At 40.1% G+C, this 25,359-nt stretch overlaps 1 protein-coding gene across 3 annotated transcripts in view; it reads right to left on the bottom strand.

Moving 5' to 3' along the window:
- Positions 1-24,412, bottom strand: part of GPAM (glycerol-3-phosphate acyltransferase, mitochondrial) — a 29,942-nt gene extending 5,530 nt beyond the window's left edge. The window contains exons 1-19 of one of the 3 annotated variants that reach the window (XM_064716654.1): positions 24,328-24,412; positions 23,989-24,142; positions 22,475-22,605; positions 20,423-20,545; positions 17,442-17,515; positions 14,446-14,559; positions 13,064-13,213; positions 12,323-12,419; positions 11,165-11,301; positions 9,758-9,857; positions 8,820-9,032; positions 8,325-8,438; positions 6,276-6,361; positions 5,221-5,336; positions 4,380-4,450; positions 3,001-3,265; positions 2,356-2,498; positions 942-1,019; positions 76-216 (exon numbers count right to left, since the gene is read on the bottom strand). In XM_064716654.1, the coding sequence (XP_064572724.1) occupies positions 76-216; positions 942-1,019; positions 2,356-2,498; positions 3,001-3,265; positions 4,380-4,450; positions 5,221-5,336; positions 6,276-6,361; positions 8,325-8,438; positions 8,820-9,032; positions 9,758-9,857; positions 11,165-11,301; positions 12,323-12,419; positions 13,064-13,213; positions 14,446-14,559; positions 17,442-17,515; positions 20,423-20,545; positions 22,475-22,576 (2,124 nt within the window). In that variant the 5' untranslated portion in view covers positions 22,577-22,605; positions 23,989-24,142; positions 24,328-24,412. The remainder of the gene's footprint in view (positions 1-75; positions 217-941; positions 1,020-2,355; positions 2,499-3,000; positions 3,266-4,379; positions 4,451-5,220; positions 5,337-6,275; positions 6,362-8,324; positions 8,439-8,819; positions 9,033-9,757; positions 9,858-11,164; positions 11,302-12,322; positions 12,420-13,063; positions 13,214-14,445; positions 14,560-17,441; positions 17,516-20,422; positions 20,546-22,474; positions 22,606-23,988; positions 24,143-24,327) is intronic. The other 2 variants (XM_064716656.1, XM_064716655.1) reach the window with 2 other exon arrangements.
- Between the last annotated feature and the right edge of the window lie 947 nt (positions 24,413-25,359).

Below are 25,359 nucleotides of genomic sequence, written 5' to 3'. Positions count from 1 at the left end.
TCAGTACCGGTCCTGAATAAACAAAGTAATTTATAACTGTCACAAGAAGGTTCAGCATTACAAGGAAAATACTACCTTCAGGTAGCAATCTCTCTGCTCCTCCCCAAAATCACTGTCTTCATCTTCCTCATCACTTCTCCAAGATAATGGCTCAGGGAGTTTTTTATTCCACTGCTGTTCTGTAAGACTGGGGCTAACATCCTCCTGATCATCCTGCTTGAATTTCAAAAACAAGGTGGTAAAACAATAGGTGAAACTCCAAATCCAGGCAAGCAAGAGGTTTCTTTTATAATCTCATCTGACTTAATGCATTTATTAACCAGTATTTAATGGATGCAAGTGAGACTCAATTATAGGCAGCACTGAGAAAAGGAGAGAGAAGAGACATTTGGTGAAAGGGACTAGGTTTTTTTCTTGCTTCCTCCTGGGTGCCAAGGTTTGTTTACTGTGCACAAAAAGAAGTTTATGAAGCAAATATATGCTGAATCAGCTGCCTCCACTCCTCAGGTTTTCTTTGCACTGTGCACCTCTGGCAAACTGCACCCTACGGCCCTGAAACTGCAAGCTGAGGAGTTTTACAGTAATTCTGAGATCAATACAAAGGAATTAAAGAATGACAAAAGGTCTGGACTCCTGACTCGTGTACAGTACAAAGTAAAAAATACATGTAGCTATGCTACATTTGAAAGGGCTCCAATAATAAAATAAATCCCAAATTTCATGACAGTACAAAAATAGTTCTTTAATAGCCTTACTGGTAAATGAAATTACACAGAGTCATGAAGCATCACAGGCTGACTGTACCAGGAACAGAGGAGTGAAGCAGTCTCAGTCCTGGGCACGTTGTACAAGCTTTCAGTAACAACATATACTCAGAACAAGTCTCACAACTAAGGAGCATAAACCACCCATAGCACAGTACAGCATCTCTGCCACTTTACCTCAGCCACCAGGAGAATGCCATACTGGATCAGCCTTTCCACAGACTCGTGGCAAACTTGATAGATCACCTGGCAAGGCTGCACAACACAAAAGGAATGCAGTGAAAAAGTCACACTCATTACACTCATTATAGCAATATCATTCTCTGTTCAGTATGAATATTTTAGATATAGCAGTATTATTTTTTTTACACAAGCTTTTAAACTTTTATCAGCATAATCCCACCGCACCACTCTTGTGTTTATCCTGGCAGACATTAAAAAAATTATAGTGAAATAGCATATTTAAAATATGTCCAAGATTTTTCCAAAATGCATTACCACTGGTAGAAAGCCACATTAAATATTCTCCCTTTTTAACAGCCTCTAACCAAATCTTAGTTTGTTAACAGTTCTGGAATAAAATCATCATAAAATTAGAATTATTGAAACTCATAGCAGTGATCTATTTGGAATTTAAGGGAAACTACACTTCCAAGAAATTCTCTGATGTATTTTAAAACAGAATAAAAAAAATCCAACTTCTTTTACATTATTCATAATAATTTAGGAAATATTTTCTTAGTTAAAAAAATAATAATCAATTATTAACTCTGAAAGCAGAAAGATAATATTACTAAAGAACTCTAGCATATGAGCTAACATTACTACCCAGACAAAAATACTAAATTTAGCTTATGCTTCTGTAAAAATGCACAAGTCAAATATGAGTACAAATGTAAGAGCTAATTGAAGAATCTCTAGAATTTTAAGTGATTTCTACACATAAGAAAAAATAACATCTAGCACTTAAAACTGGAAGTATGCAGTGCCTGAAAAGTGAGATAATATCAACTCTCATTAGTGTTTTGTAACAACAAAAACTGAAGTCAGGCCATGTTTAAAATTTCCACTAAGTACCAGGTGTGGCACAACACGAGAACTGCACTCCTATGCAAATAAGGGATATCTTTAGAATATGGAGCCTTACTTCCCAACACAATTTCAACCACCTGTGCAAACTCACAGGAGCTGGGTACTCACAGAGACTTTTGTTTCTTTAGGTAAAAAAATAAATAAATGAATATTTTGGGCAGAATGCAAATACAGTTGTGATGAGCTACTGACAGGAATGATACAAAATTAAGTTAGAGATGCTCTCTCAGCTTCCCACAACTTGAGGTGGGTTTCTTAATGCTGCCTTGCTCAGGAAAGGCCTAAAGTACAGCAGAAATGTCCCAGGGCCAGCCCAGCATCACCCACTTCAGCACTGGCAGGAGCAGCAGGTGGCACTCAGTGTGACAGCCACTGATAGCCACCACCATCACAGTGCACTGACAGTGAACAGACCAGAGCTGTGACACTTGTAGAAAGCATCCTGTAATTTTAAAGTAGCAATCAGAACAAAAACTGGACAATTAAAGCAATTACTTACCAAAGACACAGAGAATTCATTGGAAAGCAAGTAGCACAAGCTGGCAGCTTTTCTGACCAGGTGCTCTTGACTGATTAAGCTGGGAGAAGCACCACTGGTACCATTTCTGTACCTCCTGCTCTGAATTGCATGAAGACTGCAGGCTGGAGCAGAAACAAACACAGGGAAAGTTTAATTTTCCAAAGAGCTTTATGGCAAAGGAAACATCGAACTTCTGTTTCATTCACTTCTGGGGCTAAAAGCAGTCAAATATTACACATGCCATTCAAGAATAAAGACAGACTTAACTACTATTTTGTATCCAGCAATGTAGATCAAAACAAAATCTCATTAAAATACTGCTCACCAAAACAGAGGTTTTGCCATGTTGGCTCAGCACTCTGATAGTGCCTTGCCTATGGCAGTGAACAATACACAAATACTTCCAAGAAATATAAAGAATGAGGGGAAAAAAGAATGGGACCATTCCTCAAACAAAATACAAGTTTGCTTTAAAACTGTTTGTTAAGGTAAACATGAGTTGAAACAGGAAGTGAAAATTTGTATTAAAGGAAATAACATGACAAACTGATGGGGATTTTTGTGCAGATTCTCTGACTTCAAGGGTTACACGAAAGTCTTTCCCTGATAAATCCCAAAACATACCAATAACAGCCTCTTTAATGAATACATGAAGTATTCCATTGCTGTAGAAGTTGAGCTCAAAGACAGCAGGTATTGTGATGCTGGGAGTGACGAAGAACTCATTGTTTCTGCTCGTGTTTGTGATATTTACACAGTTCCCCAACAAGTGGATGGCATGCATGACAACATCATCTGAGTTCCCTGAAAATCCCAAGTCAAAGTCACGGGCTAGGACCTCCTCCTTCATAGAGAAGAAGTCTTCTACCAGTCTGGAAAGATCAGTTCCCTACAAATAAACACAGAATCACAGAGTTAAACAATTTTTCTGCACAGGAATCTATCAGTAAACCACATAATCAGGTATATATCAAACACAATACACTAACCAATAATCCAAAGCACACCAGTCATATCAGAAAAACTGATTTTCACTGAGGTTTTGATGAAGTAGTTCCACATGTTTTGAATTACATGCAATTATATATTTTAAAGCCATGGAACTATTTGGGAATGCAAGGTTTTTCATTACTTCTTGGTTTATTTCACAGCCTGCAGAGACCTGAATACCTCAAGATCATGTCAGAAGTATCATGATTCCATTACCTATGCTTTTAAGTGAATGATCAGTTAGCTGGGAATATTGCACTCAACAGAATGGAACAATTGGTGTGGAACATGAGGAAAAACCTTTCCTCAGGCACCTCCTTTTCTTGTTTTCTCCCACGATGGAGTCAGATCACATTATAAAACACTTATTCGATTCCACTATTTCAGGAAATTGGAAAGACTGGACTGATGAGAATGGTAACACTTCCTCCACAAGCAGGATTATACAAGTGACCAATATTTTTCCATTTGTTCTCAGTTTATGTACAATAAAAGCTTCAGATTTGAAGGACTTTTAGAAAAAATACAAAACAAACTTGTAGGATGAAAAAAAATCCATCCAACTTTCATGCACAAGACTTCAGGTAAACATTTGTATCATTCTGCCATTGTGATATAGTCTATTAGTACCGGAGGAACAGTAAATCAATTTGGAAATTAATGGAACAGTTTCTAGAATATTCTGTAGTGAGTGTGTTTTGAGATCTAAAAAACAACCCTAATACAATAGATGAAAGCCATGTAATCTTTAAAAAATTGATAACATTTTGAATTACAAAGATCTATTTCCACATGAGCATTTATTATCATCCCATCAATAATGGCTTGTGTTCAAGCACCCACTGCTAACTAAAATATCAGCACTCAGACTACCTGAAATCCCCTTTAATTTAAATGCATCTTTCCTTTCTAATCAGTATCATGTAATAGTAAAAAATTAATACTTTTTTTTTTCTAATAAGTTACCAAGGCCAAAGCAATGTTTGGCTATTTAAGCAACACAGAAGCCTTACCTGCCTGTGTCTGTACAGCAACAAACAGGCAACAATGTGGGTTGACATCACAGCACAGGACTTGTCAGCAGCTAGAGGTGAACAAGATAAACTTGCTGAGCATCTGAGACATTCCAAACATCATTACAGAGTACCCACTATTTAAAAAATAGTCACATTGATGTAGGCACAGAACTGTACCCACTGAATAAAACACAAAGTGTTTTATGTGTGTCTAGAAACATTAAAATAATCAAAGTAACTTGGACTAAGAAGGCCAAATAAAGCTTAAATATTTACTAAAGTAAGTACTGCTTCCTGTGTACCTCAGGTACCACAAGCCACAGACCTACTGGCTGAAGCATTCATGACATAATCTACAAAACCTGGCAACAGTGGTCCATGCAGCTAGATGAGCTCATGTATCATCTTAAATAATGCCATTAAGATACTCCAATAGCTTCTTACATGAAGACACAAGCAGTGAGTGCATCAATATGACAATCACGCACTTCCAAGTACAGAAAGGAAAGTGTACTAGTCCAACAAACAGAATAAAAATCCTCTACTTGATCAGAAAAAGAGTTTATTAAACTTTGAAGAGAATGGAGGGAAACAAAGGATGGAGAATTGTCAAGATAATGTAAGTCATGAAATGATCACCTGGATGGAGACAATAAGGAAGTGTGACATTACCACACAGAAAATTCATGCTCTCAGCAAAACCAAACAGGCAGCTGACAGCTCCCTGCTCCAGTGGAAGGTGTCACTGCCCATGGCAGGGGGGTTGAAATGAGATGATCTTTAAGGTTCCTTCCTATCCTCATCACCCTATGATTCTGTGATCCTCTTCAACACTTACTGAAGAGAATGTGCTCAGCCAAGTTGGATATCAGCTCTCTTCTGAAGGGTTCACTGGTGATATCCCTGGAGTTGGGCAGCGAGGCCTCTGCACCTTCATCCACAGTATCATTAGGTCTGGATACACAATAAAAATTAACATGATGACATTTGGATTCTGATCAAAATGTAAAAAAATATAAACTGATTTTTTTAATGTACGCTTAACATTAAATACAGCACAAAATACCACTACAGTCTGGTAAGGGCAGAAAATGTTATCAGCAAAAAGCTCTACCAGCTTTTCCTGATTATTTCTTTGCACTGAACAACAATCCATGATAAGATTGCCAGAAGAAAAATTGCAAGCTTTTTCTATGGCTACTCATGACTTTGCTGTAACACCAATTGCTCTTTTTCCTTCAACAAATATGGAGGACAGTAGAAAAAACAAATTTGCCTGAAAGACAGAACCCAGTTTCTCTACAAATTAGAAATGGTCTTTTGTATGGACTTACAACTTTTTAAAGGTACAGAACTGACTTTGCCCCCACCAGGACCACACAGGTTTGTATAGCTCCTGAAAAAAACAGCTAAAATGTCTATCTAACAAATGCAGAACTAACCCCTGAGCAGTGCTGCAGTTCTGAGAGTTACCTCCTTGAAAACAAGGAGCACTCACTCATAGGTCCTATTTGCTTTGGAATTATTCCAAAACCTTGTGAAATGTTTGTGATGTTTAAAAACAAATCCTTTACTTTTCCCTAAGCATGGCATTTTCCCCTCTAAATGATTCCATAAAATTTATAAACAATTCAACAGAGGTTACTAAAAAAAACAAAAAAAGGGAGAAAGTCTACCTGAATATATTTGAACAGAGCTCATCAGGAAGAATGTAACTCTTATAATTAATTGCAGTTAGAATTGCCTAAGTTTTGCACTTTTCTATAAACAATTAGATTATCCATGGGGAGCTGAAGCACAGCTTGGAATGTAATGCAGAACACTAAAAAGATAAACAAACAAACAAATCCCAACCTGTCCTCCCTTTCCACAACACCCCAAACAAATCTCTACCTTGATGGAAGTATAGCTGGTAACAAAGCTTGTTCCAAAGAAAAAGGAGCAGGCACAGGTTTTTGGCTTTGGCTGTTTACATATTCCTGTTAAAAAAAAGGTTCATTATTTTTTGTACTTTTTCCACCTTATTCTTGCATTCAACTGATACTGCTATTACAGGGAAAAGGCAATTATTCAAAAATGCAACTGATTAAAAATAGCTCACACTAAGAAAGCAGTAATAAGGTCAGGGATATTAGAAGTTTTCAACAGCTTATTCACTTTTTCCTTTATTTCATGCAAAAAGTAGATTTCCCACAGCAAGGAATCTGTACTTCATAATAAAACTTGCAATGAAAACAACACATAAACCTCTGTCAGCACCCTGCTGTGAACAACTCCTTTGAGATGAGTTCCACGATTAAATTAATGAGAACTGCCTCATTAACATGAATGAGAACAAAACCTAGCACCCATTTAGAACCAGCATGGAGACTGTAATTATTGCTTACTCCTGCCTTCCTCACACACCATGAGAGAGAGCTTCTAAGGGGAAACACTGCTGTACAAAACTCCAGTTGCAAGACACAAACTAAAGCCCCCAGGAAGCAGGCAGGGTACTGCATGCTTGGAATTCCTGAATCCCAAATTTCTCAAAAGCCAAACTCCTCTCCTTATAGGTTAAAATTTACACTATTCTGTTTTCAGGACACTGTGTTCCCTCAGTTTCTGTAAAGAATGGGAAACCAAAGAGCCACTTAACCTGCTGGTCAGGAAAACAGTTCCCTCCCAGGAAAGCTGCTTAAAAGGCTTCCACAGCCTCTTTCACACACTCTTCTGCTTCCAAGCCTGTGCTCATAGAACTGCAGATGCCCAAAATTAACCCCCAAAGCTCAAGTGCTTTAGAAAAACCTGCAGTGACACAACTACAGTTACACTACTGCAAATGTGAGCTAAGGCACACTTTAAGGATTCATGTCATTTATCACCATTCTAGAGCACAATAAGGAACACAGGTACAAATGAGACCTGACAGAGGCTGCTGGGAAGGTACAGAGTGATTAGCATTTCACTAGATTAACAGGGCAGATAACCCTCTTTTCCTTACACTGATCCAAGAAGAGTTGTTAACTCTCTACCAAGAATAGCCCAAGCCTTCTCCTTTGGAAGTGAATTAGTATCTTCCCCTACTACACTAATTGTAATGCAGTGCAGCCGGCCACAATAATTTCATGCTGTGGTAACTGAACCCTCCAAAGCTCTCCAACCCTACTGCATTTTCTGAGAGAAGTAGGGCAGAAAGAAGAACACCTAATTAATTTGAATAATGTTCTAGTAAGTTGCTGTTGCAGTGCTTAATCTCATTAAAGTCACACTAAAAATAAGGTATACTGTGGCAGAATACAGATTAGTGAAATGGAGATTAGTACCAGCAGATTCTACAAAGAGATCTGAGAAAATTTAGAGTAAAGGCAGATACTGCCACAATACCCCATTACCTGAGAAACTATAGAACAGCATACAGTGAAGTGCTGTACATAACAGTTGTGAACTAATAATGAATGATGACTTTCAAAGAATATAGATATTTTCATGATATATTACCCATGACACTTTTATAGCTACTAATTTGCTTAGCAGTTTTAAAACTCCAGTGAGATAAATTCCCTTCCTCAACTATTGCAGATGTCATTAAATTACACTGGAAAACAGTATTCAGCTTCCTTCAACTCCAAATGTTGTTCAACTCCAAATGTGAAGAATTACTAGATAGTACAAAGAACATTTTATAGATCAGTGGTTAAGCAAACAAATAACCCCACCAGTAAGAATACTTAGACTGTTTCAAAACTAATATATCAACACTGAGACTATTTCAGCTTAATACAGATGCATTAAGTCCAAACACTCATCAAAACCAGGATACTTTTGTCCTGTCAGAATGGACTGCAGCAGATAATGCTAGTGATGATAACTCACAATGAGGAAATCAAAATAAATGTGTCCCACTATTGAAATACTAAAAATGTCAAATATTCAAGAAGAACTTCAAGATATCAAACTTACTCTTAAGGAAAATGGTTGTGCAAAATCTACTCTGACACACCCATAATTCTTCCGCAGCATTCTGAAGACTCCTCTAGCTATACTCCAAAGACTTTCATTCTTCTTAGGCTTGCCCTAGAAAACACAGGTGGTTTGTTTTGCTTTTCTTCCACTTTGCAATTAAAAGGTAATTTAAAATTAAAATGCATGCAACAGCACACAAAGCAAGCCCAAACCTTTTGACACACCTTATAACTTCAAGTACATCTAGAGAACTATTTTTCTCTGTAGATATCCCCTTGAACTTATTACTTGTCATGTCATGAATTTGCATTTAGAAGTGTATCACCTGTACCTCAGCACTCCCTGTCAGAGCCATTTTGTGATTCATGGCTGAACAGGAACCCTGAGTCCACAAACAGAGGACTAGCACACTACACTTTAACTATGTAACACATTTTCCTGCACATAAGCAGAAAATCCCCTAGGCAAAGCAAGTTGTTTGATTGCTCTTACCAGCTGCTCACTGTTATAGTGACCTTCAATGATGCGATCATAGGAGATTCCCACAGGTATAATGAGGACATCAGGGGTAGCATTTGAGAAGAGAGCATCCACCACCACTGACAGCAGCCCCGCTCTAGCTCCAGATGTCTTTCCACTTCGAGACCGTGTCCCTTCCAAGAATATTTCTAGAAACTGCTGCTGTCTCAACAGTTCTTCTATGTGCTGAACACAAAAAGATTGGAAAAGAGAAAAAATAGGTATCATATCCAATATGATATTGGCATACATATATATAATAACATACATTTCAGGTATATTGTTGGCAACCATTTCCTTTTAAAAGCAATGAAGATCATGATTTGGCATGAGTACTTGTGGGGAAAAATACCCAGTAATTTATGCCTGACACAAGCCCAGACCTATGTGCAACTGAATTTGCATGAATATACAAGCAATACAATGACATTTGTTCAAAAAGCATCTCTAGCAATGGTTGATGCAGTTGATTCACATTCATCTTTCCTTCTGGTTCCCCAGCACATCCCATCTTCCAAGATGCAAATACAGCTACTACACTGAATGGCACAAAGGATTACATCAGCCCATCATGAACAGACTTCCATTGTGTTAACTGAATCAGTGTAGAGATGCCTCACAACAAAAGACATCAGTGAAACAAGCATAAGTTAACTCAGAGAGCATTAATTCCACATTCTTTAATAAGGATTATGCAAGGTGGATATCTGCTCATCCTCAAAAGAGCTAAGCATGCAGTTTTCTTTATTCTATAAATTCAAACCTTCATACAAAAATGAATCCCCTTTTACAGCATAAAACTTACAACAAATTTAAAGCAATAAATACATCTCTAGAGTGATGGAACCCACTTTTCCCACTTGCTACCCAAGTGAAATGCTACCTACAGAAAAAAGACAAGAAATACACACCACATAGAGCAAAGCTCTGTACAGGAAATCCTTACGACCGTCAGGGTTCTGATCCAACTTCCGGCGAATGAAAAATCCTCCCAGCTTGCGGATCAATGTGCTGCACACCAAAGAAGGATTACACTCATTGATTTCAGCTTGCAGGAAACTACTACATCTCCAACAAATAATTTCTTGCACACAACAGGGATTCAAATAACTAAAATTCTTAAAGACTAAAGTGTACTACACTACTTGCACATGATAGGACTACACAAATATTTCTTTATTTCACTTATAAACTGGCTTCTCTGCACTGTCTTGCTTCACTTCACTGCCCTGACAGGTCACTGACCAGCAGATTGTTGCACACTGAGATGTTGGTGACCCATGTAAGAGTTCACCTGAGCTGGCCCCAGTCCACGCTGTGCTGCACAGACTGCACAGCCTGCACGCCCGTGGTGTGACGCACACTCCCCTCAGCTGCAGAATCAGCTCACCCAGCTGATTTTAACAGAGCAATCTGCAGGCAGCTCCCACTTGGCACCAGCAATTACACCACCTGCATGGTCCTGCATTTATCTCACAGTGTAGCAAGAAGTCCCCATGAGGACATCCCTTCTGCTTGACAGAAGCAATGAACAGGGCTGTTTTCTTGAAAAAAATCCTTTACTGGCTCAAAAGACCAAAGAGGAGTAGTACCCCTTTCTGCAGACAGGATGCTATGTGTGGATCATGGGCCTGCTGAATGCTGCAGAACTCAGGGTGCCCAGTGCCTAAAGTAATGTTAGATTATCTGTGCTAACCTTTCTTTATTCTGTTGGCACTAAGAACTAGCATTTCAATTGCTAATTTATATGAATGCCTTTTTCACTGGGATTATTACAGACCAGCACCTACAGGGTCTAAAACACCCTTGAAGTCAAGGAATTACCTTTCTTTCCTCATAATTTCCTATAATATCCAGTCATTCTTTAGATACCAAATATGCCCAAATTCTGTCTCAGTGGCAGAATATTACCTAAAATACCTCAGGCTTTTGAGCCACCAGAAATATAATTTAAACACAGACTCAAGTGGAATAATTTTCCACAAAGTATTATTCAACTAGTACTGTTGCTGCTTGTTAGCCAGCTCACTAAACTGCATCAAGAGCTGTCCATTCACAACTCCTTCTCCCATATCATCTTTCCTTTGTCATCCAACCACTAAAACTCAAAAAAAGGAATATCCTTTCTCCTTACCCTAAGGTTGTAACAGAGCTTCTCAGAAGGATGTTGTGATGCTCCCTCTCTGAACATGTCATAGGAACCAAAGAAGTTCTACATGATGGCCCAATAAGTCAGATAATTTTACACTTAAGGCATTTTGTGCAATAGATCAGATCCCACCACCTCAGTCTTATTTCAAACAAGGAGAGGTTATTACCTGAAGATGGGGATGTTGAGATTGTTCCCTGCAGCAATGTAGGGTGCTTTGATGTTATGGCAGAAAAGAATGAATGTAAGCAGCAGATAGTCAATGTGGGATTTGTGAACAGGCAAAAAGATGAGAGGCAAATTCATCTAAGGTGGGGAGAGGAAACAGTAAACAAATCAGTTGGTAGGAAACATGGAATATTACTCCTTTTCTTAAATCCACTGTTGAGATTGCTAGCATCATCTTACCCAAACTGATGTTATTTTCCAGTTACCATAATAGAGCTTGCATACTTCTGGTTTTCCTCAGCTGGGACAATGAGAACATTTTAGCCAACTTGTCTTTAGTATTAGTTTTCATGGACTTAGTTTTCAATTGTATCCATTACATTTACAATGTAATCATTGTTAATATAATGGATACAAATACTCTCAGTTTCTTCAGACTCACAGTTCTGAGACACTAATCAAACAAAGTGATGTGGAAAATCCTCACTGACACCAAAGTACTGGTATTTCTATTAGATATTAGCAAAGATTTATGAATAGTGGGTTTCCCAAACACAATATTAAAAAAAAAACCCAGAAAAGAACAGGAACTTTTTTATTTGTTTCATTTATCTAATCAATACTGCTAAGGTAAATCCTGCAAGACAAGTTAACTCATTTGAGTATAAAGAAAATGGTAGCATTCAGGAGGTTGGTTGACCAATTTCAATAAATACTGAGAAACTGGAAACAGATTGCTAGTAAGAAATGGGAAAAGATTTTTCTTAAAAAGTTTTTATTCCAAATCAAAGTGAAAGTGAAAAATCCTGACTAGATCCACTAATTTATTGCTGGCTGCCTCAGCTCAAAAAGCGGAAATGATGTTGGATGCAAGGCCATCTGAGCTAATCATTCAGCCTAATAGTTAAAATTTGATCCTGAATCAAAGGTAAACTCAGAGTTCACATAGTATTTTAGGTTACACAACTCTAGGAGCATATATTTAATCAAGAACACTATTTCACAGTGCTCTTATTGTACTTCAGATACCAATACAGTTCTACCTGCAATTGCTTTTCATACTGACTTAGCAGAACTCTCACAAAAAGAGAAGTGCTGTAAATATTATTAGAAACTACTTCAGAAATCTACTTTCCTGGGTTTTCCCACCCTCCCTTACCTCTGTTGCTGCTTTGACCATTTCTATTTGACCTCTGTGGATCTGGATATTCCAGAAGAAGCTGTTAAACAACTTCAGTAACACCCAGCCAGTCAACCTAAGGGAAGAAACAAACACCACTCAAAAAACTTCATTTATTTCTGCCTCTGTTTTATATTGCTTCTGTATGACTGGAGGCAAAGCAGTTAATCTGATAACTTATATTCAAACAAAATTACTATAAAATCCAATTGCTAAACAAGGTTTTGCCTATGGTTAGTAGCCACATTTCAGCCTCCTGCAGTTATGACACAAATCTTGTATCAACCTCAGTGAGGGCTGTGAACTAGGAACATGACAGAGACAAAATCATCCTTAGTAGTGAATGTAGACACCACAGGAGAAGATTTTATCTAAAATAAGACTCTCCCTTGGATATTTATATCTACAAATTATAGCATTGAATAGGCTAATGGAAAAATTATCTTTTGGTCTGTGATGCTGCAGATAGCTGCTCTTGCCCATATGAGCCTGAAATAACAAATGATGCCAATACTGGTCCAAGCCCTAGCACCAAAACTAGGTTTGTGAGAAAAGGAAAAGTTTGTATTTAATCTTATCATAAAATATATTCCTTGTAATGGCAGACGACTTCTGCTGCATCTGAAAATGAAGAACAACTACTATTTTTGCTGGTATTATGTAGAAAGAGCTTGTCCATTCTTCTACTCACTGATAATATTGATGAGACATTTTTCTTACCTGATTAAAGCAGGTGACACATTTGCTACCATTTCCTGGAGAATTTTCCTAGCTTTTTTCTTCACTTTGTTGATAGCTTTAGGATCTGCCTGAACAAAAGTGCCTGGAGTACTTGGCTCAGAAGCTTCATCTACAATGGCCTTCTGGACTCTAACATTAAAAAGTAAAGATTATAAGACAGTCCCACAACAGAGGAGTCCAAAACACAGACAACAACAGCTAGGAATGAGCTACATATTATTACAGGAGTAACTTGCAAACATAAAAAGCATCCACACTAAACTATTGTGTACTCCAAATGCATTAAACTTGATTCAGTTTTATAAGTTCTAATTTAAGAGGCAGGTGATGATGGAATGGGCTCAAAGGTGACTACATGAAACAGTACATACACAATTCACAGGTACTAATATTAAAACATTAAGTGACTGATAATTTTCTGAAATGGTTAATAAAGATAAAAATTCAGGGGGAACAGGTGCAGTCTCGTTTTTGTTAATGCCTTCTTTTTCCTGCCACAGCAATTTCACATACCTCATTAGACAGATTTATGCAGCTGCTATTTTGAACTTCTAGATTATTTTTGCCCTTGAATTCTCAGTTTTACCAAGTCTAACAAAATTTTGTAAGGGCTATTTTCCCCCTTTAAAATATACCCAAGAGACACTAAGTGGCTTTAACACACTCTGATTGTAGCACAACACAGTCTGCTTTTACTTTTCAAAAGCAACACTATCATCTTCAGATGTGACTCAAGCTTTAAAAATTCAGGAGAATTAGGAATGTTAATGTAGGCAGTGTGTGCCCTCTGACAAAAGTGGCCTGAAGGGGCAAGCAGGTGGTTGAATTTCTTTGTGTCCAAAGAAAACTGACACCTGAACAGCTGATCAGAGGCTCAAGATGCCATTTAAAGTGAGGCATATGAAACAGAAGACAAACTCTACAAAATTAGGACTGGGTACTCCATTTTACAGCCTTTTTCCATCTTTTGCTGCACTCTCCAGGTGTACACTCAGCGTACTCCAAAATGCTGCTTTCCTGTTATCTGAAATACGGACAATTTCTGATGACTGCAGTATGACTTCAGCGGTAATGACTTGCATGAATTAGATAAACAGAAGTTTGAAGAGCTCTCTTGTATCAATTTATTTTTCTATGTACTGTCTGCTGTTCCCCCACTACACACCATTCATTTAGAGACTTGTAAACCTTAAACTCCCCTCTTTTATTATTCCAACAGAAATTGAAAGCTGTGTTAAAGATACTGCATCTACTCATATTTTAAACAGTCTGATTTTCAAAAATTTCAGTTTCTAAATTAAGGCATATTTTAATGTAATGTAGTAGAAATTTTTAAAATTATTAATTTTGTGTTGTCTTACCTGCTGCTATTCAGCACATTTTCTGTCAGATTCTTGGCAAACATACCCTTATGAACATCCCTCTCTTGCACAAAAAGCACGTAGCAAAAGCGTCTCGCAAGCCACCCTCTGTACCTACAAAAATATGAAGGGTATTTCAGTGTGACCCTCAAAAGATTTTGCTTCCAAAAACAACAGCATTAAAAACAACTAAAAATACAATAAAGAAGCAAAAGTAAGTAAAATTTTATAAATGGCTGTCTAAAAGCTTCTGTATCATCCAGTAAATTGCCAATATCTTCATGTTATAGACGAAACAACTGATGAATAGCACAAAACATCTGAGCCAACATCTGCACCCCTTCAACTCAGGGTGACACTGGCCTTGAAACACCCACAGAATCACAGGAGTACAGTGACCAAACCAGCATATACATTTTGTCTGTCCCCAGAACCAACTCGCCAGCTCAGAGAGGCCAAAACAAGTGACAGTGTTAATTTCCAATTTGGTGCCCCTTTCCACCAAGGAAAGTAAATGCTCAGCTAAAGAGGTTTGTCAACTTCTTCAAGGAACACCAAGTCCTCTTGGGAAAGCTGCTCACGTAAGCACAGGGTAAACTCTCACAAACACTTTTGAAAATATGTTTGCATTAGCCATCAAAACTAAACCCACTTTTTTAGTTAGCTTTTCTTCCTTTACAGTGTCTCCAAACACCCAGTCCTATGTGTCTTCTCCATTCCTTCTCCTAGTAAAGTTTTAGCAAGTGTATAACCACAAAATTATTAGTAAATCTCACTACAAATTTAAGTGTTTAAGGTAACTTATGGAGACAGTCCCATTTTTTTAATTAACCCTGTCCTCTACTCTCTCAATTATACAAGCAGAAATCACCTGAGAAAATGTTATTTGGAATTCAAACATCCCAGAAGATGCCTGTGACACAGGAATGGCTTACACCCCTTCCCTCACAGGGGATATTCATCACTATTTCTCTCCTCACCTCCCTCATTTACCAGGCCAGCAGTGGACAAGCCACCACTTACACAAACCCAACACCTGGGAACCCCTAACAGCAGAGCTGATGTGATGGGGCAGAATTAACAGCTGGATGAAAAATTAAATTCTGGCAATTTCCAAGCCCAGAGCAGTATGTATTATGCAAAACTCCTGTCCTGAGGCCTGCTGGTGCAATGCCTGGCTGCTGCTCCAGTGAGTGGCCCAGACTGAACCGTGGGTGACAAAGCTCATAGTGGTTTCCATGCTGGAGCCCCGCCAACGTCTCACCCGCTGTCATCACTCGAGTTACTGATCTTGGCTGTTAAACCTCCCTACCACACTTCAGTAAATTTATACATGTGTTAAAAACAGCAAGGAAAGATGAGACAGAACTTTTACACTGCAAAAGGCCAAAGCCCTGGAGTGAACTGTAATTAAGATGGGTGCACATGCACGAGCCATGGGCACAGAGTGGCATGGAATGATCACACAAATTTTTAGACCAGCTCTTTGTGCTGTCACAGAAGAAGACTGGTGACCCTTTTTTAATTGCTTTTTTCTTTTATCCCTCTTCTCTTTAAAGTTTGAGAGCCTTACTGATTTTTCTAGAAAGCAAAGGAAAGGATATGCTTTCTGACAACAATATTTTTTGGTAACTGTGAACATATCAGAACAGCACACAGCTATTGCAGGGACCTGTCAAGGTACGAAAGCTTCTACATTCATTTTACAGCTTAGACATAATGTAGTTTAATTGGAAAAATTTGGTTTCTGATCATGTAGCAATAAGAAAAGACAAAAATGACACAGAATGGACCAGTCAAGAGACATTTAAAACTGGCAGTTGTACCTCAGATAAAGGCTGTCAGTACAGTTACAGCATGCTGGCAGATAAAGAGAACCCCTCTTGCTTTCTAAAGCCAGGAAACTGTGACTGTGTAGCCCCATGAGACATCAGAAGTTCATTAAAATTGTACATTTTCACACTATAATGACACTGTGTTTCTCACTATTCTGAGCTAGATGTGTTTATTTCAGAATAATTCATTAACCCATATTTTTTTCTTCTAATATTTCTAATTCAAGTAACTTTGACCATTCAAAACCATTCAAGCCTTAGACTTTCGAAAACGATTTTTAAAAAAGTTAAACAGTATTTCTGTTATTTTTCTGCATTCTAAACTACAAGCTGAACTCTTAAAAAAACCATAATTAATACAAATTTAATAAAGAACAGCTTCTAACATTAGCTTTCTCCCTCTCAAGCACATACAATGCTGCTTTTCTTTCCCTCAGACACTTTGGCTCATTTCTTTCATGCTGCTGGCCTCTCTTTGTTTGCTCTGACTCTACAACAAACACTGCAGGACCTACTTATGCTAATGATTGCTGTAAGAAAAACTTAGCAAGCATTATTAACTTTCCAAAGAACAGAATATTTTTGTGCAATTTCCAGTATCTTCATCCCAGAACACAAGATATTCAAACAGCGCAAAGACCCATCTCCATTTTTTAGACTTTTTTCATTTATACCACACTTTTCAGAAGCTGCACTCTGCCACTGAGACAGAGAAGAGACAGATTCATAAGACATAATCAGGTTAATTGCCACAAGAGGTAATAGTCAACACCTAACTTGTGAGCCAGATCTGCTCAGTAAATTAAAGGGCAGCCTGAAGTGATTCTGCATAAGGGAATAAAACAGGTGCCCTCAATATTATGCTACAGATGCTGCTGCCACTTGCATGAAAGGAGAAAGAATCTGTTTTGTGAAAAAATTCTGGGTTTTTTGTGAAACAGGTTTGACCCCTACTCCTTGTCTATAACCCCAAAGGACTTTGCCCAGTTCCCAAATACACACAGCCAGATTTAACAAGCATGTTACTGAAGTCAGCACCAAATCTCTGCATTTCAGGACCACAATACATATCAACTCAGTCCAGATCATAATAAAGATTTCCCTGTCTCACAATCAGAGCACACTGAATTTTAAAAGCAAAAGAAACACTTGTTACAATACCTGGTATGTGTTTCATTGATATATATGACATTACGTAGACCCAAAGAAGGAATACTAGAATTGAAGAAGTTATCCTGTAAAACCAAGGAAAAAAAAAAAAAGATTGGTGGACTATTTCATAAAAATAGCTTTGTCTGTTACATTCATCATAACATTTAAGATAATGCAATGTTTTTCATTTGCACTAAACCAAGCCAAAACCAGAGAAGTGTTGGACCTGCCTATACAGTACAAAAACTCCTAAAATGAAAATGGAATTCTAATCACTATTCCCAAGTCCAATACTTTCAAAGCATTCTCAAGGCTTTACTGTGTGGTTGCACTGGTTACACTCTTCAAGCCACAACATTTCAGAAGATTCTGATGTAATATAAACCAGGACTTGTCATAATACAGAACTCATCTTTGAGACAGAACTTTGAGCCACACCGGGCATTACTGTAACCACGAGCATTTGCTGCTCAGTCTGTAGCATCCAGTTCGTCAGCACAACAACAGCCCAAGGATCAGGATATCCATCCATGGTTAGGTGGCAAAACTCCACATTCCTGCTCTGCCTGAACAACAAACTCAGTCCAGCCTTGCAGAGCCTTGTTACAGACTCCACATATTAAGTGGGGTGAGTTTAGAAGCACCTCCACAACAAATATTCCTCAGCAGGAAGACATAAATTCTACTCTTCCACAGTCCAAGTGAATACTTTGGCTAACAGGCTGATTTCTTTCTACCCAAATGATATATAATGATAAAACTGGTACCTTGCCAGCACTGAACTACAGCTAAAACTACTGGAATTGTACATGAAAAAGGGCAGCAAAGAGAAAGATGGTCACCAGCAGAGCTGCAAAACAGCCTCACCACCAATTCTGCAATGGAAGTCAGGTAAGAGTCATTTGTTTGTACTTTGTTTAGGACACACCATTTACCACAAAATTAAAATATATGACTGTCCTATGTCATTTGCAAATCAGGGAGAAGTTATGAGCTACAGTGAGAGCAAAGTCTTCTGCTCCCTGCTAAAATACAACTGTGCTGTACAATCAAACAATTGTTGCTCTGAGGCCTTAAGAGGAAACTTCCATGTTATGCTAATTTCTTTGACTACACACTGGTGACTTTTTGTGGATGTGATAAGCTGTGTTCTGGCAAAGAGAAGATGACTTGTTCTAGGTCTCCCAAACAATCACAACAAAGTTCAGTACCACTGAATGCCAGTCTATACCTGTCCATAGCAGTGCTCCAAGGGAAAGGTTAAACCTCACTATGAAACTCATCCTCCAGCAGTACTGTTACACTTTAACTTTTCCTTATTTAACTCCCCTCCAGTCCTGTGTCAGGCAGAGCATGTGGTTCTGGGAAACCAACTGAGTCAGTACAGGATCTCCCTGCTGGCACAAAGAAGAAGGCCAGCTCCCATCACCACATCCTGGCCTTTCCTGCTGATCTCTATGCTCACCTCCTAACTTAGAGCACCTCTAACATTCATTACACCCTTTAACATCCCAACTACATGCAGACAAGACAAATAACTAAGATAGACAGTCTAAATTAATAAAGCAGATAGTTTTCTGCTTGGTTAGTGAACTTGATCAGCCCTCAGGAGAGGAGGAAAGAACACAAGAGGTTGAAGCAAGATTTTCCACTCTCAGCATTGGCAAGTTGTTAGTGTGGACAGCACACTTAAAGAAATTTGCTTCATTAATTTATTTTCCTTAAGAAAAACAATGAAAAAGACAGCTTCAAAAAAAGTATTTGGAATCTAATGAGATGATTATCTTTGTTACTGTCTCAGCAAGGATGGTATTTTTTCCCTTACAGCAGAAAGCAACAAAGGGCTTAATAGGTCACGCTCCTTTCTTAAGTGGGATCTCAGGACAGTTAATTAGTCCCTTATTAAGTGGACAAAATACAGAACAAGATTTTTATTTTTAAAGCATAATTCCCAGTTTGAGAGGAACAGGCTAATTACTAAATGCATAAAGCCCTAAGTTGAGGATTCACACACACCTTTTTCTAAGTCAAAACACTTGTCTTTTTGAAGTAGTCTCAGTTTATCTAATTGTTTGTCTTTTTGCCAATATCATACACAGCCTTCAAAGTACATTTGGATTTCTATACCACATTTATATGTCATTGCTGCAATTTTCTGTTCTGGCAGACGAACAGAATGAAATAAGTTCTCTTTGGTCAAAAGGGAAACAAATTTTCCCTCTAGCCTAGCCAATGAAGGTGTAACTGAGTGCAATCTAAAGCTCAGGGTGTACACATAGCCAAATTACATGATGAACTGGTTGCAAACTGTATTGTGCCATTTATCAGCATTTTGCATCTTGAGCTTACAGAAAGCCTGCCCAATGCTGTTCAATAAAGTTCACATTTTAAATCAGCTTGCACAACCTCTCCAGAGCCACCATCCTGACACTGTTCCCAGGAGACAAATATCCCCATTATCACAACTGGCAGGCCTTGTTTCCAGGCTGGGCAAAGAGACAGGTGCAGAAAATCAGCCAGCTGTAGAAAATTAACTTGTTCTCTCAAGTACAGGACTAAGCAAGTTGGAAAGGAAGCATACTGCTTAGCTTCCAAACTGTATTCTGTGGATAGAAAATTAAAGTGCCCTAAAAGAAAACTTTAACACTTTTATATGGTCCAAATTCCCATTATTAATCTAACACACCAGATAATTTTGCTATCCCATTTCCTAGTAGTAATTCTGAGAAGCTGGAGAGTTTTATGCAAGGAGTAAGTCTGCACTGTGAGGTGGGAGACTAAGCATCAAACCAAGTGTGTGCCATCCTTTAATTCCATGACAAATTAAATGTAACCAGAGTGAAGAGTGAAAACAACAGTGAAAAACTATAGCACTTCATGAGGTAGAAAACATTGTGACCTTAATTCTGAAAGTAAGGAAACTACTGCAACTTCATTACGCTGCAACTATGCATTATTGTCAAACATAATCCATCCCATAATCTTCTTACCCGGCTCTGGGGAGTGCATACATAGCAACATCGTCCCACAAACGGCCTTTTCCTGCTCAGCAAGGCCTCCTTCCATCTTAAAGTGGCAGATCGGAACAGAGTGGGACGAGAGTTACACTCTCCCTGCAGAACAAAGACCACTGTGTAAATATGCAGAAATATGTGTTCTGCTGTGTATGGGAAAGATTTGAGGGAGAGGAGCTGCCAGACACACACAAAAAGTTGCCCCTCAATTATGTAAAGTATAATTTTTTCCAATATTTCTCTAAATTTAAAAAAAAATAAAAGCAAAACCTCAGTGTCGTACTTATGTAAGCACTGATGCATGGGTTGACACACAAAATTTTAAAAGGAATGAAACTGTAATTAAGAAACACCAAAGAAACTACCAGCTGAGAAAACTGAAAGAAATTAACAGTACACTACATTCTCAAGAATGTAAAGGTGCTTGCAATATGAACAATGTATTTTAAAGTTCAACTGACTATCACCCTGTAAAGCTGCAAGAAGACTCAATGTACCAAAAATATCAACTCCATAGACTCCGTAGGCACTTGCAGCAGTTTCAAGCAGTGACATGAAAAAGGAGCTCCTGTGCCTTCTCCAAAGTTACACTGTCTATCTGAAGATTACAGAACAAAAAATATCCAGAGTGACTGCATTCACAGAACTCATTCTCTATGTTAGGACATAATGCAAAAATTGTAGTTAAGTATATTTCCAAAGACCCTGGTTATTTCCATTAAAGTCTACTGAATTATTGCTTGCTTGAGAATGAGAACTGGGTTGCCATTTTTAAACCACGTATTTTATTGAGAAGAAAGTTACTTCCAGTATTAAAAGAGAAGTTACAGAAACAAACCAAACCAAAACGTTGTTTAAAACAGAACTTTTAAGTGGCAGAGCAATAGGGTAGAATCAAGACTGAAGACACAAATGCAGATCATCACATACTCAGCCCAGTGAGAAACTCCCAGAAAGTCAAAAGCAATGCTGAAGATGCTTAAAAACTAAATTGTGCATGTATCATATTTGGCAAGCAGCACAAACTGGCAAATATTCCAAGGCTAACTCTTCCATCTGAAATAAACAAGTATCAAGATGCTAAGCCTGCCATAATCCCTCCTCTACCACCTCCTTTAATGCCAACTCCAAACCAACTTTCTAACAATGTCATCTTCCTCCTGCTTGCCTCCAACCCCTGACATAGCTCACCAGCATTTTCTTACAAAACCTCTTTTCTATCTCTTCTGACTTGCCTGCCCTTATTCCACTTTCTCACAGCCCTCCTGGTTACTGCAGCTTGCTGTTCCATGGAACTTAGATCTAGCTAGATAGACATCCCAGCTGCCAAGACATCTGCCCTTTCCCTCAACCCTGACCACATTTCCAATTCTTCTTCTGTATCAAGTTCAAGCTCCTCCTCTCCAGATCCATGTCTAATCCCTCCGGGCCTATGCTGCTAAACCATCTACCAGCACCCCAGTCCCCATGCGGCTCTTTTGGCTCCACCCAGACCACTCTGCCTTCTCCTTTGTCCCCTCCAAATCCCAAGACTCACTCAATGGAGGACACAGACTTTTAATAGGCTCCTTATTTATATCCACCAACTTTTTTCTGCCTCCTGGACTGCTCCAGCTTCAATGCCTATATGACTGTACAACTTCAGCATCAAGCTCCATTTCACCTGCACACTTTAAATTACATTACCCAAAAGAGCAACAAGCCTCCTATTTGACTTTCTGTTTGACTCTGGCTACCCCAGAATGGGATTCTCTACATTTACTGCTATATAAAATGATTAGCAACATCACACCAGATGACTGTAAAACTATCAATAGAGTTTGACAGGATTCTTCTTTTCTAGCAACATTATTCTTTGGCACAGAACTGAATTGTTGGTTCCTCCTCATGTTTCAAGTTAAATCAAAACCAAACTTTATCATGCATGAGAGACATAATTCCTTATGTTCATAACAATAAAAAGTCCACCTTCAAGTTGAAGAAATAATGAGATAAATAGGGCCAGTAACATTCCCAATTTTTACTTACCCACTCTTCAGTGGAATGCTTACATCTACTGATGCTGCAGTCTGCTGAGGTGGATAAATAGGAAACATCTATTGTTCCAAGGGACAAAGCAGTTTCATCCATGACACAGGAATTGAACTGAAGATCACAAACTGCAAAATAATAACATGTTCATATATATGTTATTTTTATATGTATATTCATATATTTATATGCATGCACAGAAACACACACCTAAATTTCAGTGCAATAAATTGGCAAACTGGTATTTTTTCACCCTTCAGTAAAAGTTCAGTTCCAAAGATACCTCCTTGCAGCTAGAAATTGGCATGATCTTAACATGCTAAAACCCCAGCACATTTGACTTCCAAAAACACAGCACACCAACCAGCTTCCTGCACGCTTTTCTCTCCCTGCTCTTCTTCCCATAACAGGTCACTCTAGTCCCCTTGTAATTTTCCACTGTTCTTTACTGCATGGTTTAAACCCTGCAGCCATAAGGATACGCATGTCAGACACTTTCATAAGTTTACTATTCTCTTGCACTCTGACCTTGCTCTTTCATAATTTGCTTCTCAAGGACACCTATGATCTACAAAAACTGTCATTAATGTTCTCACCTATTCCTATCCCACAGTATATTTTATGTGTCTGGCCTAGCTGTAGTCAAACCAGTTTCCAAATTCCTTGGGAAGAAGGAGTGCTCAATTAAAAAGCACCCATCTAAATGTGAACATGCTGCTGATAAGTGACATTTCAGTCTTGTGGGATTAAAGAGCAGTAAGGAAATCTCAACCTGATTAATTATTTTGAAATGGAAGTTTTGTGGCTCATACAATGAGCACCGTAAATAATTCTCCCTTGGCCAAAGAAAAAAGGAAGAGCAAACATACTAAAACAACTTAGTGTTATACAGTGTATTTGCAAAAGACTACAAATTAAACTGCTTTGTTTTTGAGAGCCACTGAAATAAGAATCCCAGCATCTTAAAGAGGCAAAACCTCCCCTTCCATCTGTCACTACAAGGAAACTTCTATCATGGCCAAGCTGTGGGCCATCAGGAAAGATATTGCTCCCACCCAGAATGCTAAGCTAACATCTGCAACAGCAAGATCTAAAACTTTAGTGCAACCTTTTTGCTTTTCCCAGCGCCCTCCCCAAGTTGCCACAAACCCATCCCGTAATCCGGGCACGCAGAGAGCTCCACTACAACCTGGAGTATATACCGAGCCGGTATAACCATGCAGACCATGCATATCCTTGCACAGCCCAAGTACCGAACCCATCCCTTTATCTTTGCTGGCTGTTACATCCAATCCGCCTTTTAGTTAAATTAGTCCTCAGGCAAATTACTACATAACCCTCCCAATAAATAGCCAAAAAAAATGCCTGGAGACCTCAAATGCTGGAACCGAAATGCGTCCCGCTCATGCTCAAGGTGACCTTGGCTGCACCGGTATACACAAAAGATGAACTTAAAAAAATACGCAATTAAAAGCCCGTTTGAGCAGCACCAGCCGCCGCCGCATACGTACCTGTGAGCCAACCCGCCCCCCGAGCGCCCGCTGCGGCGCTGGCGCTGTTCACCTGCCGGCCACCGCCATCCCCGCGGGCTCCAGCAGCGCTCCGGGCTCACCAGGGCTCCCTCAGCAGCGCTCCGGGCTCCGGCCCCGCCGCTCACCAGACCTGCTATAAATAAAACCGCGGGCTGAGCGCGGTGGGGGTGCGCAGCGCCACGGGCACCGCCGCTGCCAAGGGGCCGCCCCGCGCCTCCTCGGCCGCCCCGAGGGGCGGGCGCCGGCCGCGGGCAGCCGCCGGCAGCGGCCCCCGGAGCCCGGAGCCCCGCGAGGACAACCGAGGCTCCCCTCGCCCACCTGGCCCCGCACCCGCCGCCCGGCCCGAGCCACCCTTCAGCCGGATCGTGCCCTCCGCACCGCCGGTGCCGCTCCGCCGGCTGCCCCGCGCTGCCCCGGCCGCCCCGCCCCTCCCGCCACGCGGCAGCCGCTGCGCTGCCCCGCCCCGCCGCCGGGGGCAGCACCGCCCGCGCGGCCCGGCCCGCACCGCCCCCGCCTGCCGCCCTGGCCCGTGCGCGCCGCCCGCTCCGCACCGCTCCGCTGCGTTCCGCACCGCCGGCCCCGGGCCGGCACCCACCGCGGGCTCCGCTGCTGCTCCAGCCCTCCCGCCGAGCCCACGGCGGCGCCGCGCCTGACGCGACTTCCTGAGCGCCCGGCCCGCAGCGCGGCCCTGCCCGGCCCCGGGCCCCGGCGCTGCCCTCCCGCCCTCAATAGCCCTCGCCCCACGGCCGTGCCCAGCCCTCCTCTGGTGCAGCCCCCGCGTGGTTCAACAGCCGCTTCCACCGCCCTCCTCCCCCAGCCCAGAGAGAGCAGCGACTCACGGCTGTTTAGCTCTCAAATCTGAGCTGCTGAACAGGAAAACGCTGGGAAAGTGATGTGAAGTGGTCTTTAAATGCGTTTGCAGCGACTCAGCGTTGCCGCTGCGAGCAATCGCAGAAATTTCGGGCCAGGTATCGATCTGCCCGCCCGGCCTTGCAGCAGTGCCAGTTTGCCTTTTACTGAGCGCAAAAGTAAATGTTGATTGAGATTGCTGCATGTAACCAGACAAGGGCGAGAGTACTTTTTGGCTTTGGCATTCCTGGGCTATTTAAAGACAGTTTCTCCGTGGCTTGAGTTACAGCTCAGCAGGAAGGCTCGTGCCTACATTTCTCCTTTAATGTCCAAATCACAGCAGTGCAATAAAGGAATAAAGTGATAAAATAAAAGATACTGTTTGTACAAATGCAAATACTCTGCTTAAAGTAGCGCAAGGTGTTAATTTTCCCCTTGAGGTCTTCCTTCTAGATGTTGTTTTGAAAATTATTACAAATGAGAATTGTAAGAATTACAACT

The sequence above is a fragment of the Zonotrichia leucophrys genome, chromosome 6 (assembly GCF_028769735.1).
Source record: "Zonotrichia leucophrys gambelii isolate GWCS_2022_RI chromosome 6, RI_Zleu_2.0, whole genome shotgun sequence".
Classification (NCBI taxonomy): domain Eukaryota; kingdom Metazoa; phylum Chordata; class Aves; order Passeriformes; family Passerellidae; genus Zonotrichia; species Zonotrichia leucophrys.
The sequence above is the reverse complement of the archived record's forward strand: the minus strand, read 5'-3'. Positions and strand labels throughout refer to the sequence as shown.